General features: G+C 37.6%; 1 protein-coding gene, 1 long non-coding RNA gene and 1 pseudogene across 22 annotated transcripts in view; 1 reads left to right on the top strand and 2 right to left on the bottom strand.

Annotated features, from left to right (window-relative positions):
- Positions 1–20,476, top strand: part of LOC103885288 — a 42,980-nt gene that overhangs the window by 20,292 nt on the left and 2,212 nt on the right. For both annotated transcript variants that reach the window (XR_004183785.1, XR_002522673.2), the window contains one exon: positions 20,243–20,376. This is a non-coding gene — a long non-coding RNA (uncharacterized LOC103885288). The remainder of the gene's footprint in view (positions 1–20,242; positions 20,377–20,476) is intronic.
- Positions 15,817–19,022, bottom strand: LOC103885287 (annotated as a pseudogene). Its single transcript, XR_648308.4, has one exon. The product of XR_648308.4 is annotated as a eukaryotic translation initiation factor 3 subunit K pseudogene (transcript).
- Positions 19,136–20,476, bottom strand: part of PAM (peptidylglycine alpha-amidating monooxygenase) — a 277,716-nt gene continuing 276,375 nt past the window's right edge. For all 19 annotated transcript variants that reach the window (XM_031666328.1, XM_031666332.1, XM_031666335.1 and 16 more), the window contains one exon: positions 19,136–19,970. In XM_031666328.1, the coding sequence (XP_031522188.1) occupies positions 19,789–19,970 (182 nt within the window). In that variant the 3' untranslated portion in view covers positions 19,136–19,788. The remainder of the gene's footprint in view (positions 19,971–20,476) is intronic.

The raw sequence follows: 20,476 nt of genomic DNA, 5'->3' as shown, positions 1-20,476 counted from the left end.
AATCTGAGTCATTTCTAAATTAAAATACAGAAACATTTATTATTAATCATAAGTTTAAGTTTATGCACTTCAACATCTTGTTTTTGTATAATACAAAGAAGCTAAATATATTTGGATCTGTTAATAAATATAAAAAATTGAGGAAATAGATTTCTAAAAGCTATAAAATGATTTTCATCCATAACTACTAAAATGAAATAAGGCAATTCAAAACTGCTTACAACCTAGGTTTTTCACTGGAAATTGAAGTTACTAAGAGCTAAAATTTTAATTAATATATGTAATTAAAACTAGTAATAATAAGTGAAACAATTCTGTATGCAAAGTGTACAAAAAACACCATATTTTTTGGTGATAATGGTAATAAGGAAGACATGAAAATGTAATTTTTGTTTAAAAAAAGTGATTTTATCTAGTTTAGAGGTTATTTAAAGATTGTTTCAAAATGGAGGAACAAAGAAAGAAATGATATACACAAAATTGAGTGTATATAAATACTTTCTTAAAAAAGAAAGAAAAAGAGTAAAAGAAAATCTTGTGTGGTTAAACTAAGATTAAATGGATTAATTAGCCTTAATATCAAGAGTACACTAATACAAAACTAAAATTTGGTTTCCTCTTTTAAACAATATTTTTGTGTATTATTAATAAGAAAGAGTAACATTTTTTGTTTACCCTTCGAGTAAACAAAAAAAATAGTAATAATAATAATAATATAGGGCAGAGAGGAGAAAGGAACAGATTTTTTGTGTCTCATGCTGTCTTTATTAGGTTTTTTGATTATTTGGAAAATGGAGTCTCCTATCTCAAAGAATAATGGTTTTTCATTTTTAAAATCTTTTAATTATCATCTTGGCAAGATGAATAACTATTATTTTACAGTGACTTGTAATCCTATTTTGATCAAGTGTTTTGAACTTTTGACATATTTGAGAGGCTTTCTAAAATCAAATTTCAAAATTAAAATTAATTCTTTTTGACTTAAAACTGACTTTGGGATGTTCCAGAGGGCCCTTCAAGCATATGAAAGAGAAAATAAACAGGCTTATTTGATACGTTAAATTATATGAGAAGCATTGTCAGATAAAAAAAGATACCTAATCTTTTGAGTTATATTTGTCTAAATATGTTATTAATGTGTTCCAGTATTATATTAAATTTCTAAAATTCTGATATGTCTTTGTATGTGCTATCAGTCATAATTACGGTTATTATGTTAAATTACTGTAGGTCACAAAAATAGTCGAATTTTCTTTAACCACGGATTATGTCTTTAACCATGACCATTTTAAGCCTTTAGTGACCACAGTTACATGCTTAATGCTGATGCTTTTTCTGAAACCTCTTTGTAAGCAAGTATAATCCTAATGTGTTGTATCTTCAAGGAGGTTAATGGAAAGAATGGAAAGGACATTGACAAGTACAGGTTTCTGGGAATTCTTACCCAGTCCATGCTATTGAAATGGGTAAGAATTCCCAGAACTCTAGTGAAGAGACTAGATTATAAAACTGTTAACCCAAGAAGGACAATAATTAATTGAATACCAAGAAAATTATGTGGTAGATTTTCATGCTAAGTCATCCAGAACTGAATTTGTTAAGATATGCCAGTTGAATGAATTCCATGATCCAAGTCAGATTACCTATAATAACTCATTTAATAAACAGTGCTATACACCTGAATTGGAGAAATAAAATTTGTACTTAAGAGGATGTAAGTCCAATGTTAAATGTAGCCTCATGGAGAGCCTGTATGAACACCTGGTCCTTGCTAGCTCTTTAAAGCTTCCATGATTAAAAGCTCTGCACTCTATGACTCTTCATAGAAGAGATAAAATGGCCCGAAATTATGAAAAAAATATTGGTGTCGTGACTGTCCTAAAATTTCTAAAATGATTTATGACCAATGTTTGGTTTCTCAAACCCACAGTCCTGGGAAGACAGTCAAACTTCAGGTGCATTTCTGCTACCCAATGAGCCATTTGAACATTTATAGGAGGATTTCGTTCAATTGCTATTTTCAGTGCTCATTTTCTGGTTGTATAGAAGCTTTCCTCTTCAGGAAGGCTGATGTTACAACAGTAGCTAAAACATTATGAGAAAATTTGTTTTCTTTATGGGGCATTCTTGGAGAAGTTTCCTGTGATACAGCCACTCACTTCAGGCAAGATGTAAAACATTTAAATATATTACAAGTACAATAGCATTTGGCAAAGCTAAATGAATCTACTGGATTGCCTTGGTCAAGGTATTGCAAATTAGTGATGATCAGATCCATTTCCAGCGGAAAATGTATTAAAATTAGGCTGACTTTTTATGGAATAGTGACTGGAATGTCTATGACCCTAAAAATAGCACATCATGTGTGTCCTGCTCCTGAACTCTGACATGACTAAATGTTCAAGACTTCAATGCTTTATATCCAAGTGTATTTTCATGGGTAGAGGGAGTTTTCATAATCCACTGACTGCAGACAATCAAACCCTTTTCAATCCAGAATCCAGAGAGTCTATATCTTCTGGAAATGACATCAGGGAAAGACTGCCCTTGCGACCCACATTGCAGCAAAACTTTGGAACCTTAAACCTTGGGTCCACATTTTGTAACTCAAACAGACCCCTCCAGACTCTTGAAACTATATACCCATTGGAGACCTTAACATAAACATAACAAGATAAGTTTCTCCCAGGATGCAGATGGCATCCTAGATGTGGACAGCTTTTCCAAGATCACAGATCAAGACTTCCCTGTCATCATGAAACTCTTACTTTAATTGATTGTTTTTTGTTTTGTTGTGCTTTGTTTTGTTTTCCTTATGCCTACCTCTTTCACTTGGCAGAATAATGCTGTAAGTAGAATTTCAAAGTCAATAGCTTTTGTGGGCAACTTGATGGGGTATTGAATTTGCCATGCCAAACTCAGATCTTTACATAACCTAAGGGATCCTTTGGTTAACCCATTGGGTAACTTTGGCAACATCCCAACATAACTTGTTCAAATTGTACTGGTGGTAAGATTTCTAGCCTACTTGTTCTCAGTTACTGTTTTAACTCAATAATGAGATGCAAGAACCAGAACCAATGAGCATATCACAAGAAAGACTTCACCAAAAGCTCAAATGGAGTTTACTGCAAATTGACTTATGTGCCAGGGACTTTTATGCTTTTGTAGCCTGTAATAACTCCACCCCAGACTCTGTTGAGAAACAGCTAACTTCACCATTCCAGGTAATGTATCACTAAAAATAAAACCAGAAAAGGGGCTTTGTGTTCACCCATGGGGTATACTTTTATTTGTGGTGCATTTTACAGTGAATCTTATACATGGGCAAACACATGCCTTGATATATGGAAGACAAAGGGACAAAGTGGGCTAGGAATTTTATTTTTTATTTTTATTTTTTGAGATGTGGTTTTGTTCTACCCAGGCTGGGGTGCAGGGCATGATCTCACCGCAGCCTTTACCTCCCAGGTTCAAGCAATCTTTTTGCATCAGCCTCCCAGTTAGCTGGGACTACAGTTGTGAACCACTATGCCTGAATTTTTAAATATTTTTTCTAGAGATGGTGTCTCCCTTTGTTGCCCACGCTGATCTCAAACTCCTTGACTCAAGTGATCCTCCTGCCTTGCCTCCCAAAGTGCTGAGATTACAGGCATGAACCACCATGCCTGGCCTGGGCTTGGAATTTTAGTGGTTCATTTCTTGCTTCATAATCATTCAGAAACAAAACATTGGTCTGCTCTTGTTAGCCTACATCTTAATTTAAAGAGAATATCACCAGAAGGCTTATACCCTTCTGAATGGGCATACTTTGTTAAGTTTCTTTAATCTATGGTTCGGAGTAAATATAAATGAGGCAAGGATTAAAAATTTATCCCACATATAGACTCTGTAGCAGATTCTACTGAGAAGACTATAATTGCACAACAGACTTTTAAAATTTATCTTGCTAAAGTTGTTCTAGATAATAGGATTGCTCTAAATTACCTACTGGCTAAACATAAAGGAATCTGTACAGTTGCTGACACTTCTTTTTGCACACATGGATGAATATATTAGATATTATAGACTCAGTCACAGGGAATTAACAAACAGGCTGCTTGGTTAAAATAAGTAGACTCTTCATCTGGCCCATTCTTTGATTTATTTGACTTTAGTTGGTTTGCTTCATGGAGACCCTGGCTAAGGAACATACTCCCAACTCTTGATACTATCCTTCTGATAGTCTTAATAGTAGTCTCACTGGTCTGCTGTATTCTCTTAAAAGTTTTAAATATTTGCATGTAACCATATGTAGGTCATCCAATGGTCTATCAGACTGAACAATTAAAACTCAAAAAAATTATGATCACGAGGACACCATCACCTACTAATAATGTGCTGAGACTGAAAACCCAAAATGATGGTAACTGAGAGTATTAGTGATGCCCTAAGTTTTGGTCACCCTTTTACCTTAGTGAGAAATTGACCAAAAGGGGCAAATTATTAAACAAAATTATAGCAGGCCATTATTTTGTACTGAGTTCCTGCACTAAGTCCCAAGAGACCAGACTAAACCAAAATGAAGTCACTCGTGCTAAGTGCCACATAATTAAACTGAAAATTTAAGGAAAGAGATAGATCCCAAAACAGATCAGTTTTCTTCTCTTGAAAACGGGATATTCCAGTACAATAAGGAAGTCCCCTTTGCTCCAACCCTTACAAAAAAATGAGCTGAAGTAACTTTATGTCAACCAACTTGTATTTCTATTGTTCTGTTTCATCGTTCCCACCTTACAAAACCTACTGTTCTGCTATTTCCCAGTAGAATTTGAGACCAAATAAGTCCATCTACAATGTTGACAAAGAGTGATGTCAATGCTTAAAGTTTTGATCAATCTCTTAAAATTGAGAGATTTACTAAAAGGGAGGAATTGTTAAATTAAGTTTGGCCAAAATCTGCTCATGCATATTTTAGATTTTCCCTGAAAGTTTCTCTGTGCATCATGAACTCTAACCTAACTTGATGTATAAACCAACTGTAACCTACTCTTGTAAAAAGTAGCCAAGTCCCAGCCAATCACAGCAGCTGAACTTTAGTCATTCATAGGCAGCTAACTGTTCAAACCAGGTTCAAATAAGGCAAACATTCAGACAATGTGGCAGCCCTGGAATCACTCTGAACCTATTCTGGTTCTGAGAGGTACCCAATTTGCCAGTCATCCTTTTCCCAGTTAAATTCTATTAAATTTACTTTTTCTGAAGGTTTTCTTTTAACGAAACAAACAACTGAACCCTAGGTCCCTAGGACCAAGTAACATTTTGTCACTAAACATTCTTTTTAGTTATGATGCAGCACAAAAGCCCTCACCAGAAGCCAAGATCATCCCCTTGAACTTTCCGGCCTGAAGAACCATGACCTAAATAAACCTTTTTTCTTTATAAATTGTGCAGTCTCAGATATTCTGTTACAGCGACGCTAAACAGACCAAGACACCATTCTTTCCATTCAGTTCCCACTGCCAGCCTCCAAGGTTACTTTACCTTAAAATTTTATTCAGTAGCCTTCCTGACTCCAGTTTATTTTCAGTCACTTTTCCAATGGAGCCTTCTGTCCACTACCAGTTCACTTCCTTAATATTTTTATTGTGTCACTACCCATTTGAAGAAAACATGTAACTATCCCTATTTCTTATCACATGAACAAACAAACACAAAAAAACCTGATATCACAAAGTTTACTCTACTCTGGTCCTGCCAAATAGTGGAACACTATTTCTCAAAATATCTATTCCCTTTATCGGAGCACTGTTCCATGGGTTTACTATGTTCATGCTCATTTATGCCTCTGTTCTTTACTTACCGCCATCACCTGAAGTTTCTACCATATCTTTTTTACCATTCCACTTCCTATCTTTCTTGTTTTTAGAAGCTCAGTTCCAATCCTATCTACCTCAGTAAATCTTACCTGATATATTAGTGTGTTCTTGCATTGACATAAAGAAATATCCAAGATTGGACAATTTAGAAAGAAAAGAGATTTATTTGGTTCACAGTTCTGCAGGCTGTACAGGAAGCATAGTGGCTTCTGCTGTTGGGGAGTCCTCAGGAAGCTTTTACTCATGGCAGAAGGCAAAGGGGGAGCAGGAATCTTACATGGTGGGAGGAGGAGCAAGAGAGAGAGTGGGTGGGGGGGCGAGGTGCTGCACACTTTTTAACAAGCAGATCTCACAAGAACTCTATCACAAGAACAGCACCAAGGGGATGGTGCTAAACCATTCATGAAGGAACCTCTCCCGTGATCCAATCACCTCCCATGAGGCCCCACTTTCAGCATTGGGGATTATAATTTGACATGAGATTTAGATGGGGACACAAATCCAAACCATATCACCTAACAATTCCGATCTTCATAATTTTCATTTTTCTGTTCAAATTAATTATTCTTTGTACTGTATAATGTATGCTGTTATAAATGGTTCTCTAATTCATTCTTATTTGCTAGTCATTTCTTTTCAATAAGGCTGTAATTTTTTTTTAAGGACAAGAACCATGTTTTACTTATAATTCTGTACAATACGTTACATAGAGCTCATCACAGGGTAGGCAGTGAATGAATATTCGTTGCCTAGATGACTGGTTTATTAATTTAATCAAGAGACAATGCAACCAACTTAGTCAACATAAATTTAGCCAAGAAGCTAATTAGACAGAATATTATACAGTAATACATCACCATTTAACCTTTTTGACAGTCACTGGGTTTTAAAAATATTCCTCCTGTTTTTAATATGCAAACCCAGCACACTTTAATTATTTTCTTTTTGGTGTGTTAATAATGACTCTTTTGGTGAAGAGGATACAGATACTGTCAGTATCTGTGTGACACCCGAGTTCCAGATATTTTAAAATATTTGAATGCTTGCCATAATATAAACATAAAAACTGAAAGACTCTCAGTATTTTAAATTATTCTACTTGAAGACAGCCATCATCCACTAAATAACACCTATTTTTGAATGCACAAATCCACACAAATTTTTTACTAAGTTTACCACCAGATGTCAGTCATTCACTGCAATGGTAATAACTACCCTGAAGAACCCTTCATGAGAAATCTATGTATGTGGATATCTCCCTCATCTCTCCTTCCCTCACCATCTCTTCCACTCCTTCTTTCTATGACTGTCAGTCTGTTTATTAATCAATTGTCAATTGATTATCTAATTATGTATTTATAATCCACATATCTAGTCTAATCTATCTAAATAATGAAAAGTATATTCTAGGCATTTTGAGAAAATAACATCATAAAATGTCTATATATTTACCTATACGAATATGAAAGTGACACTAAAATATTTTATGCACTATGGTATGGAATTCAGGCTCCTTTTAGCCCAGTAACTTTGAGACCAATGCAATACTATGCAGTCTTTTTTTCAGGACATACTTTCACTTCTCACTTGGAATCTTTGTTTTTTGAAAGCTTTATTGGATTCTTATTACTCTGGAATTAAATTCTTACTGGAAGAGCATCAATGACATAATGAGAAAATTATACGATATTTGATTTTTAGATAGGTGGTGGGGTGATTTAAAAACCTAATTTACTACTAAATAACTATGCAAAGAAAGTTCTCCACTACCAACTTCTACCTACAACTTTTGTTTAAATTTTTTTCTGTTTTCTTGAACTTTAACATATACCTTATATGATTCCTCACTCTGAACTTTGCCAAATGTCTGACTTTACATCCATCACTGAACTTAATGAAGTGAATTTATGCTTTATTTTCCCTTTAGATTGTGAGATACTTGAGGTCAGGGAGCTTAGCAGATATCCATCAATAAACAAATGTTATTTTCTAAACATGAACTGTGGCTGCCCTGTAGTGGATTGTTTGTTGCCTACTCAGCAACCATTTCTTTTTTCCTATCCGAATTTTAAGTGGCTAGCACTTCTCCATGGGTGGAACCATGGGCCATTCTTTGCTATGGATTAGCTCAGAAATGACCACATGATGCACGTGATGGAAACTGTATTAAAGGCTTCAACAAAAATGTTCCTGTCTTGAAACAGTGAACTGCAAGGACTAATGGGTAAGTTGTTGCGTATCTGTTGTCATTTCTGAGAAAGAAAATACTAGTGTTCTTGTGTTTCTGAATCCTTTTGGGGATTGATATAGATATGGGGTGCATGGGGAGTCTCTCTCTTTAAATTTTTACAGACATCAGCTAGAGACATTTTTATGTCACATAGAAATAACATTCTAGATAATAAAGCCAACACTGAGGAAAACAGAGCCATGGGCTGGAGATACAGAGAAAGAGAGAGAGACAAACACACACAAGCACACAAAGAAAAAGAGGGAGAGATTAAAATTAAATACAAAATTAAAAACTTCCCTTTGAAAGACAAGGCTGAGATAGTGAAAAGGTAGCCCACATACTAAGAAAACGTATTTGCAAATCATATGTCTGATAAAGAGCTTTTATCCAGTATTTATATAGAACAATACTCCATTTCCTAGGAATTCAGACTAACTTGAGATTTTATTTCAAGTATAATTTGTTCTTTTCTTTGTTCTGTTCAATAAAGAAAACACTTTTTAACTTTTGCTAGCAGCTCTCAGTATATTAACATGTATGATAAAATGAAGTATGTAAAATGCAGTTACATTCCAATTCCTTCTCATGGTTTTGAAACATTTCTAGTTTTATCAGCCTGGCTTTCCAGCCCATCCACTACTGCTCCCCTAAACTATCCTGAGTGCTAAGGAATATAGCCCTGTTGTTAATCCCCTACTATAACAAGCATTTTCTGATAACCCTCCTTGACTTACTCAAATACTATCATTTTTATGAAGCCTTTATGCTCTTCAATAATAATTTGATAGCATTTTGCATGTGTTCTTCTTATGCCTTAAAATCTAATTAGTTATAGGCTTATTTTAGCTACCTTACTAGATTACAGACCATTTAGGGGGTCTGTGCGTTTTTCATTTTTGTATTTTGCAGATAAACTTAATTGATGTCTGTTGAATGAATCCTTCACCTTTCAATTTATTTATTTTTTATTGGGTTACCTGGGTACCATATTTTATCACAGATGTAAGAATTGTGGTTTTGTTTTTAAGGAAGGAGCTCCTTTTTTTATTATTATTATTATACTTTAAGTTCTAGGTACATGTGCACAACGTGCAGGTTTGTTACATATTTATACATGCGCCATATTGGTGTGCTGCACCCATTAACTCGTCATTTGCATTAGGTATATCTCCTAATGCTATCCCTCCCCGCTCCCCCAACCCCATGACAGGCCCTGGTGTGTGATGTTCCCCTTCCTGTGTCCAAGTGTTCTCATTGTTCAATTCCCACCTATGAATGAGAACATGCGGTGCTTGTTTTTTTGTCCTTGGGATAGTTTGCTGAGAATGATGGTTTCCAGCTTCATCCATGTCCCTACAAAGGACATGAACTCATCCTTTTTCATGGCTGCATAGTATTCCATGGTATGGAATATTTGCCACATTTTCTTAATCCAATGCCACATTTTCTTAATCCAGTCTAGCATTGATGGACATTTGGGTTGATTCCAAGTCTTTGCTATTGTGAATAGTGCCGCAGTAAACATATGTGTGCATGTGTCCTTATAGCAGCATGATTTATAATCCTTTGGGTATATACCCAGTAATGGGATGGCTGGGTCAAATAGTATTTCTAGTTCTAGATCCTTGAGGAATCGTCACACTGTCTTCCACAATGGTTGAACTAGTTTACAGTCCCATCAACAGTGTAAAAGTGTTCCTATTTCTCCACATCCTCTCCAGCACCTGTTGTTTCCTGACTTTTTAATGATTGCCATTCTAACTGGTGTGAGATGGTATCTCATTGTGGTTTTGATTTGCATTTCTCTGATGGCCAGTAATGATGAGCATTTTTTCATGTGTCTATTGGCTGCATAAATGTCTTCTTTTGAGAAGTGTCTGTTCATATCCTTTGCCCACTTTTTGATGGGTTTGCTTGTTTTTTTCTTGTAAATTTGTTTGAGTTCTTTGTAGATTCTGGATATTAGCCCTTTGTCAGATGAGTAGATTGCCAAAATTTTCTCCCATTCTGTAGGTTGCCTGTTCACTCTGATGGTAGTTTCTTTTGCTGTGCAGAAGCTTTCTTTCAAACGGAGGCCAAACAAGTCTCAGAACAAGACTCTAGAAATTTGGAACTCCAAACGATTTCTAAGAATTCTATGACTTCTGGGAAATATAACAGAAGAGAAAATAAACTCTGAAAATTCAAAATGCCAGAAACTAAATTAACCAAAAGAGGCTTTGGGATTAGTGTAACTAGATTAGTTAATTCTTTCCTTTGGGCCTCATTTAAAAAAAAAATCTATTAATGTATGACTGAGATGCCCAGCCAGGGACTACATTTTAGTTTTGTTCTTCTTTACAAAAAAAAAAAAAAAAAAGCCATTAGAAGATAAATCTCAATAGAGGCACGGTATTGCCCTTTACCACTGTGTTCTAAGAACTTAGTTTTTTTGTTTGTGAGACTTTCAGCAATGTTTGCTAAATGACAAACAGGTGTCAGAAATCACCTTCGAATCATGGAAGGAAGTGCCTCTGGCTAGGTAGGGTTGAGTACTTGAGACTCACCAGAGTATCTCTGGGAAAGGGATACAGAACACAAATGGCCAGCCCATCTCTAGTAAAGAAGGACTGATGTAACTCTGGGTTTTGAGGTTTAAGAGCAGAAGCTCCTGACCCCTAGTATGGATTATATGAAGGAAAAACAGGTGGTGGTTTTGTGTCCATGAAGCACAGATGTGAGAATCAGCCCTGACCCAGGACTCCTGGGCCTGTGTATCAACTAAAATAACCTAGCACTAAGAAGATTGGCCCTTAGAAACCATGTACAGCACTCAGGGAGGGTGGTCTGAATTAGGGCAGCTAGCAGGGGAGCATGTTTTTTTAGGACTGCTATATTAATAGATAATCTTCATCAGTGACATCATGAGGCAGTGAGAAGTAATTGCAGCATGGTTGTCTTACACTTGAATATGCCCTTGCTGCATCTGGAAATCTACTGCTGATTCTATCCATGCCTTTTGAAGGGACATAGGTTTTGTTTTTGTTTTCTTGGTTTTGTTGTTGTTGTTGTTGCTTGACAATTGCAGAGGAGGGAAGGAGGGGGAGCCAACCAATGAAAGGTGATAATTGACTTTTTGCCAATAAGAGAGGTAAGGACTTGGGTAATTAAGTAGGGAAACAAGATATTTGACCGTATTTATACCATGAATTTTGGGTGCATATCATATTGCTTACAAATAAAATGAGGAAATTATTTTATGCACCTGAATGAATGCTGCCAAATTTTCTTAGGGTGGGAGAGTAAGAGTCTCAGTCATTTACAGAAGAATGCCAGCTAATAAGTAAAGATTAAATTATGGTGTTAAAAAATCATTATTTGAGAACTCTCTCAAAATTATGGATTCAGAAAATGGTTGAATACCTAAAACTATTGGGTAAAATGTTGTTAGGGAACAAGATACTCGTATGGTCTCAGAGTGTTTTCTCTCAGATTACTTTACTTTCTAAAGACAAAGTGGAAGTGGAACACATACAATGAAGAGATTTGGTGGACACAATCTTACTGAAGTGACCGCATGTGGTATCATCAATAATGGGGGGAAAATGACATTATGTGCCTCCAATATGAAGCGGTGGAAAGTAGGAAATACCACAGTCATGAGGCAATGGCCGTATGAATCCAGACAGGGATACATTGTGCTAGACAACTGGCCTGGACTCTTCAAAAATGTCCATGTTTTGGAAGGAAGAAATGATACAGGAATTACTTTAGATGAAAGGAGAGAAAACAGATATAAGCAGATGCATTGTATGAATCTTAATTGGATCCTGGATGAAAAATCAAAAGCTCCAGAGGACTTTGTGGGGACATTGAGGGTTTGCATATGAGCTACATATTAGTTGATAATAAAGAATGTGTTAAATTTATTGAGTGTAGTAATGGTTTTGTGGTTATGTAGGAGAATGTCCTAGTTCTTGGGCAATACATATGGAAGTATTTAGGGTGAAAGTTACGATGTATGCAGCTTCCACCCCAAGTTCCTCCTGTTGTCTTTATTTAAACATTTTTATAGCCTTATTGAGGTATAATCTGTATACAAAAATTGCACATAATACAACTTATTTTCAAATGGTTCAGCAAAAGTAAATAAATTAGTGTGTGTATTTATACTTATGTGTGTGTATCTATGAGAAAGAGAATGAACATATGGCAAAATGTTAAGCACCATAAATTTAAGTGAAGAATACGTGGGTGTTAACTGTAAGTCTTCAATAATTCTGTAGCTTTAAAATTTTCAAAATAAAAAGTGGAGACAACAGAACGTCTTAATTTGCTTGCATGTTTGTTTCACAATAAGTAGTATTCACTGAACATCAAATTTTGGTTCTTGATCACTTTGTCTCTTTTATTGGCTGGATGTTTCTATCAACTTTTTTTGGTGTAGATATAGTATAAAGATAGTTTTTAAGCCTCAAATCTCTACTTTTGGACGTTTATGTATTTTTTGGTTTTCGACGTTATTTTAACAAAACAAAGTTTAACATTTCTTCTTGTATTCAATATTGTTTGTGGAAATTTGAGACTATCTTCATAAATTCATTAGTATAGACTTAATCATAAAATATCTCTTTTTAATGTAATAATTTAAACATCATACAAATAGCTATTATATTAAACCCCATTATCTGAGAAATATTATGGATTAAGTGTTAAGGCCCAATATAACAGTAATGAATATCCACTTTTTTCTTCCACAGAACCTGCTCTTATTCAACTAGCAATAGTATCCTATGTTTTCTTGGGGAAACCAATCTTTCTGAATCATCAGTGTAGTTACTGTGGAATGTGACTCTGTCCCTGGCTCCATGGAGGCTTGGCTAATCCAGCATCACATTTTCCCTGGCCCCAGTGATTGGTTCTGATGTTGGCACATTGCTGTAGTTTGGATATGGTTTGTTCTGACCCAATTTCGTATTGAAATTTGATCCCCAAGATCAGAAGTGGGATCTAATAGAAAGTGTTTGGATCATGGGGGCAGATCCCTCATGAATAGATTAATGCCCTCTCTTGGGGTGAGTTCTCACTCTATTAGCTCCCTCCAGAGCTTGTTGTTAAAAGAAGCCTGACACCTTATCCTCTCTGTCTTGCTTCCTCATTCCCCATATGATCGCTGCATATGCTGGCTTTCCTTCACCCTTCACGATGAGCAGAAGCAGCCTGAGTCCCTCACCAAATGCAGATGCCAGTTCCATGCTTCTTGTATAGCCTGCTGAGCCATGAGACAAATATACCTCTTTCCTTTATAAATTAACCAGTCTCAGGTATTATTTTATAGTAACACAAAATTGACCTAGATAGACACAAACGAAATCAGGCCAGTTAGTGTATTGGAACTCTTTGGAAAGAGAAGCTATATGTGTCAGAGTAAATACTGGTAGCATCTAAACCTAGAACTACTGGCTGCCACCTTTATTACAGATGGCAGCTGTGGCCAGTCTAGGAGCAGGCTGGCATGATGCTGGCTGCCCTGGGGGAGGCGCAGCCAGGACTGCATACTTCCTGGAATGCAGGAGCCAGGAATAAGCAGAAGCCCCACCCACATCCAAGTTGGAGGGGGCTGTAACAGCCCAGCCGCAGCTGTGGACCTAGACATCTCTGCACTTTTGGGGGCCCAGGAAGCCCCTCTTACTCCCACAGGCTTAGAAATGCCTGCTTTCACTGCCTGGCCTTTCCCTGCTCCTGGCACCCACTGTGATTTTGGAGCAAAGATGAGGCCAAGCTCAGGTGCTGTCATGACCTGGCTGGGAGTGTGCATGCTAGGAGGAGTGCTGACATGCCAGCCCCCTGCCACCCTGGTCCCCTCTGGACTTTGGGTTCTAATGAGCACAGGAGGGAGGCTGAGAGGTTGCTGAGGGTGACATGGCACAAGCCTGCAGGTGCCCTGGGCACAAACAGTTTGGGTGAATAGTAGGTTGATGGTGGAGGGAGGCAGACAGGCTTCTGGGCAGAAAGGGGCAGGTCCCTGGTGAAGCTCCACCTTCAGGCCTGGGATGGCATGAAGCCAGAGGCCCAGAGTGCCAGTTCTGTGGACCGCAGTGAGAACTTACGGTGCTTTATCTGACTTGCCCATGGCCACCCATGGACCAATCAACATGCATTTCCTCTCCTCTAAAACCCATAAAAACCCTGGACTCAACTATACTAGGGCGTCAGGATGACCTTCCTGCAGAGAGGAACTACCCACTGTGGGTCTCCTCTCAGCTGAGTTGAGCAGACATTGGGAGCACCTGCCTGCAGAGAGGAGCTACCCACTGTGGGTCTCCTCTCAGCTGAGAGCTGAGCAGATATCAGGATGACCTCCCTGCAGAGAGGAGCTCACCCACTCCAGGTCTCCTCTCCACTGAGAGCTGAACTCATTAGGATGAACTGCCTGCAGAAAGGAGTTACCCACTTTGGGTCTCCTGAGAGCTGTACTCTTACTCAATAAAGCACCTCTTCACCTTACTCACCCTCCAGTTGTCCACATACCTCATTCTTCCTGGACATGAGACAAGAACTCATGACCTGCCTAGTGGTGGAACTGAAGAGTGGTAACACAGTGCTAAAACACGCTCCTTGCTCACTACGTTGTGGGTGACAAGAAGGAGAGAAGAGAGAAGGAGGGATGAGCTGTGACCCTTCAGGGAGCCCAGACCTAGGAGCACCCGAGGCAGGTCATTGACACCCTTTTTGGGGCTCTGCAGTTCCTGGCATCTCCAAGCTTCTGGGCACCACTGCATTCCCCGGTGCCCACAGTGGAAGCCACTTGTGGTGTGCCAGGTGCAGCTGCAGCCTTGCAGGGAGCCAGCACCTGTGCCAGCACTGAGAGCTACCTGCCTTGTCACAGTCAGCATACCTGGCTGTGTGCAGTGGCCAGACCCCACACTCGCTCACTCATGCACCCCTTACAGCTCTGTGCCTGGCTTGCCCTTGGCAGGCATGGGACCCGGGCTGGATCCTCTGACATTACCACATATGTGGAGAGTCTGAATGAAGGTAAATCCTATATTGAAGAAAGCCAAACTGAGAGGGAAGCCAAATCCTGTTTGTTTCATCTCAGTCTCTGGATCTAGCCATGCCTGGGCTTTTCAGTTATATGAATCGAACAATAATAATACTTTTTATTAATAAATTGTTAATTCTTGATTATTATTTTCCTCATTTATTAGATCATCAGTAATTCTTAATAACAAGAATTTATAACAAGAACATGTTTAGTTCTTAAACCTGTTTCAATTTATTTGTGATTACTAAAGAAGCCTAAGACAATGGTATGTAAAATCATCAAATCTAGAACTCAGAATTTCAGGTCTTTTGTGACCTTAACCCAGTGTTCTTTGCAAACTTAACAGAATGGCTAAGACTGGGCCATTATATCAAATAGCGCTGTCTCCTTATCTAGAAGTATAAGTGAGTTGTAAGAACTAGTGCAATTGTGTTGTTCTAGCTACATGCATGCTTGACACTCTTCCAATTATAGATGACAAATTAATTTCCAAATAAGCAAATCAGATAATCACAACTACCAGGAGTTTTTATCACGAGAAATCTCTTGCTGAGATGGTAAAATTATTAGGCAAATATTTACAAGGCTAGAACTAGCATCAGAAAGGACTCAACTTACCCATCAGTTTTCTAGACAATATATGTATATTTTGAAGGCATGAAGAATTATATAGTATAATATAGTAGTATTTTTTTTTAAGTCAACAAATATTTATTAAACACCTGCACTTACTGGAAGGAGGCCATGATGCTGGACACACTGTCAAAGTCTATCTTCTCCACAAGGTTCTTGGGCTTAATGTTCTCTTCCTGGCTACAGATGAAGATCTGCCCTGACTCATCAGCACTCCAGGTGTATTTTCTCATCCACACCTTCAGTTGGCTGTCCGACAGATACCCAGGCATCTCGGCCAGCAGTCAGCGGTCAATGTGCTGGTGATACCCATGACAGGGCAGATAAGCATTCAGACAGAGTCTTCAAAGCCAGTTATACCTTACAAGAGGTCCATGTTTTCATCCAAGGCTTGCCAGAAGGCCTGAAAGAGGCTGGTCTCCAGGTCCTTGAGGTACAAAATGCATCGGATGGCCACTCTTCTTGATGTGCCTGGCCAATCATGCACTTGCACAGCGTGAATTTGGTATGTGGCAGGTTGGTGAGGGCCTTCAGCTGGATCTGGGCAGTGATCGTGGTCTGAAAAAATGCTGGGTTGGACTGGTACAGCTTCAGGACAGCTGGGTTGGCTTCCAGATCATAGGCATTCTCTTTGACCTGCATCTCCACATAGCACTCCAGGGTGGCCAGCTTCTCAGGATTGTTCCTGTTGATACCCTTGAGCAGCTTGCCCACACTGGCTCTCATCTGCTCATATATCAACATGACTGCTGTCACTTTCCACAGCAAGGGCTGGAAGTGAACACTGGACTGGCACGGTGTCCTCAAATACAGCATTCTTATCACTCATTTTAAGGGAGTTTGTATAAAATGCATTTTTGTTCAAAAACAAAAAGGGTTCTATTGTCATACTTGTTTTTTATAAGCTCCTATTTTATATTATATCTTGGTATATCTGAGTAAGAGTGCTTTTTTAAATCAGGTCTTCATTGGTAAATCCTTTCTGTATGATGGTACAGTGTATACTCTATTTTCAAACCCAGAAAAATGCATGTCCTTTTTTTATATCAGTACTTTGGATATGTGATAGACATCTTTGTGTTTTGGTGTTTCAAAATTTTTAAGGCTATGAACAGGAATCGTATTTACCATCATCAATGATTATGTTCTCTTAATTAAATCATTATACTATAAAAACACTCCAAATAGATTTGCTTATTCTAGCCTTTAGATGTGATTCAAAAATAAAAAGGAAGTTCTTGGGAGGCCACTAGTGGCCTTTTCATGCACCTAAGTTATTTCCCTGGTGGAATAAAGAGCATCAGGGGACTAAAGGAAGACGCTGCTGCTAAGTTCTGGCCCTGAAGATAATTTGCATCTGGGTCTTTTTGTGAATTGAGTTTGAGGCACTGGGGTTGATGACTTCTAGGCCTAACCATCACTCTACAGAGACCACATCTTTGAGAATATTACTTTCTGTGCCTAAGAATGTTTTAAATTTCAACTACTCTCTGTAGCACTGTTTCTTGGAGATGAACTATGGAACACCTGAATTCAAATCACAAGGAATGCTTTTTAAAAATGTAGATTTCTAGGGCCCACCTAGTGCAGTGAATCAGAAACTATGGGAATGGGACCAAATTAGTACTTCTAAAATAAGTACTCACAGTTGATTCTTACCCACATTAAAGTTTGCGAAGTATTGCTGTAGGCTACATCAACTTTGAGCTACATGTAGGTGACAGTCTGGGAAACAAGCTCTAATACAAAGTCTATGGATTAAATTGTCATTCAGCTTCCTAAATATTTGATTTTATATAACATCTGGATGAGAGTTAAAAGATGCATGGTAATTTTGAAAAATAATATGCTGATTTAATAAACTAAAGAAGAAAGCTTAGAACAAAAGATTTTATGCAAATGAGAATTCAGGGCCAACTCAGTGAATGACAAGCTATTCTTTTAACTCTCCCAAATCATATTCTCTAGGTACTTTAATAGAAGAAAAAATGAAAGTGCAGATGTTTCCCTTTGCTTTTTTAATAAGTCAATTATGCCCATTTTAATTATCCAATTTAACACATCCAACAATTAAGACATTCAGATTTTGGTGCTAACAGTCATATTAGAACAATTCAGATCCTGTCCTCCCCCTCCAAACATCTGTAAACTATAATTTATGTGATAATATAGCTACCCACTTATTGTAATTGGCAAGATAGAATAGCCATTCTTGAAGACAATGGTTTTTCAACTGTGATCGCACATTAGAAACGCCTGAACAAATTTAAAAACATGAACTATACCTGTATTCCATTGTCAGACAACTAAATAAAGATCGCTGGAAAGAGCGAGTGCCCAAAAATATTTTCTTAAATTCTCCAGGTGATTCTACTGTGGCTAGGCCTAGGATTCACTCCTCTGGGGCATTTCTCAGGCAGTGCCTTCTCTGACTCGATAAATGAAGTTCAGCCAAGAATAATCAGTGGAAAGATTGCCTGAAGTCAATGTTCATTACTTTCCAGGCTACCATCTTCAATTAACCCAGGTTGGCAGAATAAAAGTGGAGTGCTAGGACAGGATTGTAATGCCCTAGCAGACTTACTGTTTCCCAGTTTCCCTTCTGTACTCTCATGTACTTTACGATTAGTCAATTATATCTGTATTATTCCAACTACTACTATGATGCCTGAAAAACAGGCTGGCATTTTTGAAAAAGAATTCTAGATTCCTGTCATTTTAAAGTGGAAAATTATCTGGTTCTTACTAACTTGCATTGATGAATTATGAAAAAGATGTTTTAAAACTAATCTGCAGTCACTGTAAAAGATGAATATATTCCTATGGATGCATGGGAATTTTATTTTATTTTAGCGAAAGGACCTCACTCTGCAGCCTAGGCTGCAGTAGAGTGGATTGATCATAGCTCACTGCAGCCTTGAATTTCTAGGCTCAAACGATCATCTGCTTGGCCTCCCAAAGTCTTCGGAGTATAGGCTTGAGCCACTGTACCTGGCCTGAAATTATTTTTTAAAAGGAAAACTATTATTAGTGATCCCTACTGATGGATCATTTGCATATGTAATTTGAGATACAGGTTTCCTCTGTGACCACATTTTATTAAAGTATTTATCCTTTGATTGATATGTAGGCAAAAACCCTCTTTGGATTTTAGAAGAGCCTGACTTTACAAATGTATGTAAACTCAGGCTGGTTTTTAATTTATATTGGCTACCCAACAAAGTATCTTCTAAATTTTGTACAATACACACATTTATTTTGGTGGAATACATTGAGTAAGTTTCTCTAATCTTTGTGGGTCTGTGTAATTATTATAAAAGTTGCATGTAAAATATTTGCAAATTTTTGCAAATATGCAAAAACTGGAAAATACACTCTGACAGCTAATGCTCTGAAAACACTTTATTACACAAATTACATTCAGATTCTAAAAATAGTGTTCTAACAGTGTAGCCATCTAAAAATAAGACATCCCAGAAACACACCAACTGAAGAAGAAAATTTAAAAGAGAATTTAAATAGAGACTTTTTTATTTCCCTCATTGCAATATAATGTTAGTGATTTTAAAAAAATAGGAGATTTAGCAGCTTTGTCGTCATGTAGCACAAAGTTTCTCTTTACTGCCACAGGCTGAGAATGCTGAACAGGAAAGGCACCAAAGAAAGACATTGGCAATGAAAGTGCTGTTGGGAAAATACTGTGTTCAAGCAAAGAATGGGGTTATTTACATCCACCAAAAAGTCTCAAAGTGTAAATGGGCAAATCTTCCATAGTTAGATTAGTACTATGATGGAAAAAGAGGACTGTTTCTCTAGTCTATGTTCATATAAAGACAATGGCATTGTTATGAACTTTTAGGAAACTCCTCAACTAGAAACAGAAGCCAACTTAACCAAAACAAAGTAAATAAAGTGTGTACAGTCCCACATAGACTAGTACAGTTTACAATTAAATACACAGAACTTTAAACGTGCTAAAGGGAAAGGAATCTGACATTCTGGGTAAATCTCACTTAATCTAAATCAAAGCTTGGTTTTCAGGAGGAGGAAGGTGCGGGTGCAGGCAGAGGTGCTGAATACTCCTCTTCTGATTCACTTCCATCATCCTCCTCTTTCTCTTGGTCACTGCCCTCGGTGCTAAGCCGGTCAAACCCTTTTCGACTGTAACCCTTACGGCTTGCAAAGAAATTTCCAAGGTTTAAGCCTCCACTTCCCTTTCCTGAAAAAAACCAAACAGTAACAAATTGGGTTAAGTTTGCAGCAGTGATTCTGTTTCCTTGTAAATTCTTAAATGGTAAACAAAGTCAGAAGGTGGGGATGGGAAAGGGGAGATTATTTTATTTATTTTAAAAAATAGAAAAACAGATAAAGAGACCTATCCTTCAGAGCCATATAGATGCTACTATTAAAAGAAAGAAGAAAAACAAAAGCTCCCGAGTATTATGTATTTCTGCGGGAATATTTCATATTTCACCTCCTGCTTTTCTCCAGCTCTCTGTCCAGAACTAGCCTCCCTGGAGCAGCTCCTCAGTTCAATGACTTTAAGAAAAGGTCATCTTTACTATGACAAACATTGACATGCCAACAGGAGTGACAGAAAATTTGCTGAAGACAAATGAAGCCAGGTAAAAGGCAGGGGAAGAGAATTAGATAATGCAGAATGGGAAGAATAAAACTGGGAAATCTGCTGCCAGACCCATGCACTTCAGTTTAGTTTACGGTGTA

The sequence above is a fragment of the Papio anubis genome, chromosome 5, assembly GCF_008728515.1.
Source record: "Papio anubis isolate 15944 chromosome 5, Panubis1.0, whole genome shotgun sequence".
Classification (NCBI taxonomy): Eukaryota; Metazoa; Chordata; class Mammalia; order Primates; family Cercopithecidae; genus Papio; species Papio anubis.
Note: the sequence above shows the minus strand (reverse complement) of the source record. Positions and strands in the feature narration are given on the sequence as shown.